This window comes from Branchiostoma belcheri, unplaced genomic scaffold, assembly GCF_001625305.1.
Source record: "Branchiostoma belcheri isolate BF01 breed outbred unplaced genomic scaffold, Haploidv18h27 scaffold788, whole genome shotgun sequence".
In the NCBI taxonomy this organism is placed as follows: domain Eukaryota; kingdom Metazoa; phylum Chordata; class Leptocardii; order Amphioxiformes; family Branchiostomatidae; genus Branchiostoma; species Branchiostoma belcheri.
Genome location: NW_017804451.1, coordinates 10,512 through 12,363, shown reverse-complemented (window position 1 = coordinate 12,363; position 1,852 = coordinate 10,512). Strand labels below are relative to the sequence as shown.

Here is a 1,852-nt window from a genome sequence, read left to right as displayed (position 1 = left end):
ACTAGACCAGATCACAGAAGTGGAGGTGATATTATGTTGCCATAGCCTTTGTCATTGTTGACATACATGTACACAATGTATAGATGCATGCTGGTCATTGTGGAAAAAGATTTGGTAAGATCATTGTGCACTGTATGAAGAAGGAATTATTAAAGGTCTTGTTGTGTATAGTACAAAGCCTTTTGTGTGAGAATGACTGTTGTTCTGAACAATGCTTAGAAGTACATGTACTAGTCATGTACTTTGTACAAAAGTACATTGCATTATAAATCTGTGCTGTTTTTATTAATGACATTATTCCACAACAAGGCAAGAATCTTAACCTACCTTCTCCTTTGCAGCTCCTTGAGAAGGAGGGCCAGGAGCATGAGCCAGGTGTGAAGTCACTCAACTCTGTGTCTGATGCACTCGTCAACAGCTGTGAAGCCGACGACCAGAGTGTCATGGACACCACCGCTGACTTCAACGCCAGATACCAGCAGCTTGGACAAGGTACAAAGTCTCTGCAGCTTTATAGTCAGGTTGTGCAAGACACATATAGCCTTAAGAGTGCTGATGCTTTCTTTAAAACATGCAGGATGAAAGCTTGATGATTTCTTTCCTATCATGTCCAGGTCTCGGGAGAGACGGCGGCAATCCCTGGAGGATATGCTAGGACGTCTGAAGGAGTTCAACGAAGCAGTTCAAGACGTCCAGGACAAACTGATCAAGCAGGAGGACAAGCTGGCAGAGCAGGAGAACCTCGGGCCAGAGGCCAGGGACAGCAAACAGTTCCAGAACCTAAGGTATAATCAGTTGGAAATTAACTACAATTATTCAGTCATGCACTCATTGGGATGCCTCTTCTAGCAAACTTTATGTAAATGGTCATAATCCATTTGTTCTCTGAAGGAAAGAAATCATGTAGAAACCTACATGTATGACTCAGTCTCTAAATGTAATATTCTTAACAATTTACTGAGTATTAGTAGCATCTATGCATTCTGTTGCAAACATAAACTTATTCTTTCTTTCTCATAAAGACAAAGTTACAGAATTGTAACCACTACTTTCCTTTGTTTTAGAATCTCCAGTCTGAAGTGGCTGATCTGCAGTCTAAGATAGACTATGCCAAGGACTTTGGGGAGGGCGTCCTTGCAGACGCACCCGAGGGAACGGACTCAAGCCTGATCCGCGGTCCACTGGAGGCTGCGAAGGATCGCTGTGAGAAACTGAGCAGTCGAATTGATGAGCTGTGTGGAGAACTAGAGTCAGGCTTACATGAGCTGAACCAGTTTCAGGTAGGATGAAGTAACATACAGATGAACTAGTAGTATGGTGCTTGATTAGGTTTTATTTTGGAGAAGAGTACATGAAGCCAAACAAATGTTACCATTTAGGTATTACATAAACTGTAAGATTAGAGTGAATCTGGTGTGATCTGGTTTCAGGGAGGATGAATCAGTATGTACATTGTACATGTACATTACTATATTAACATAATTGCAATCTTTTTCTGCAGAATAACCTACGTGACCTTCAAACCTCCCTTGGTGACCTTGAGGATGACCTTGACAATATGGATCCTGTTGCCAGAGACATAGATGCCATCAATGCTCAGATTGAGGAAATCAATGTAAGTGTAACACTTATTATGGGTTTACCACACCACAAAGTGGTGGTGAACCCATATTGCTTTTTCTGATGTTTCTTCTTCTCCTCCTCCTCCTCCTTCTCCTGCCATTTTTTAAATGGATTCAGCTTCTTCATTTTAGGGCCCAAGGTCCTGAAATTTGGTATGGAGGTACAGTGGGCAAATACCCCTAGGCGTTTTTTAAATTATTGTGATACAGGCTTTTAGAATGGTTTTATT

General features: G+C 41.6%; 1 protein-coding gene across 1 annotated transcript in view; it reads left to right on the top strand.

Annotated features, from left to right (window-relative positions):
- LOC109485844 (microtubule-actin cross-linking factor 1-like) overlaps window positions 1-1,852 on the top strand; it is a 9,649-nt gene continuing 7,797 nt past the window's right edge. Inside the window, exons 1-5 of the mRNA XM_019789516.1 lie at window positions 1-25; window positions 342-492; window positions 615-785; window positions 1,065-1,280; window positions 1,502-1,615. Of these exons, the coding sequence (XP_019645075.1) occupies window positions 403-492; window positions 615-785; window positions 1,065-1,280; window positions 1,502-1,615 (591 nt within the window). The 5' untranslated portion in view covers window positions 1-25; window positions 342-402. The remainder of the gene's footprint in view (window positions 26-341; window positions 493-614; window positions 786-1,064; window positions 1,281-1,501; window positions 1,616-1,852) is intronic.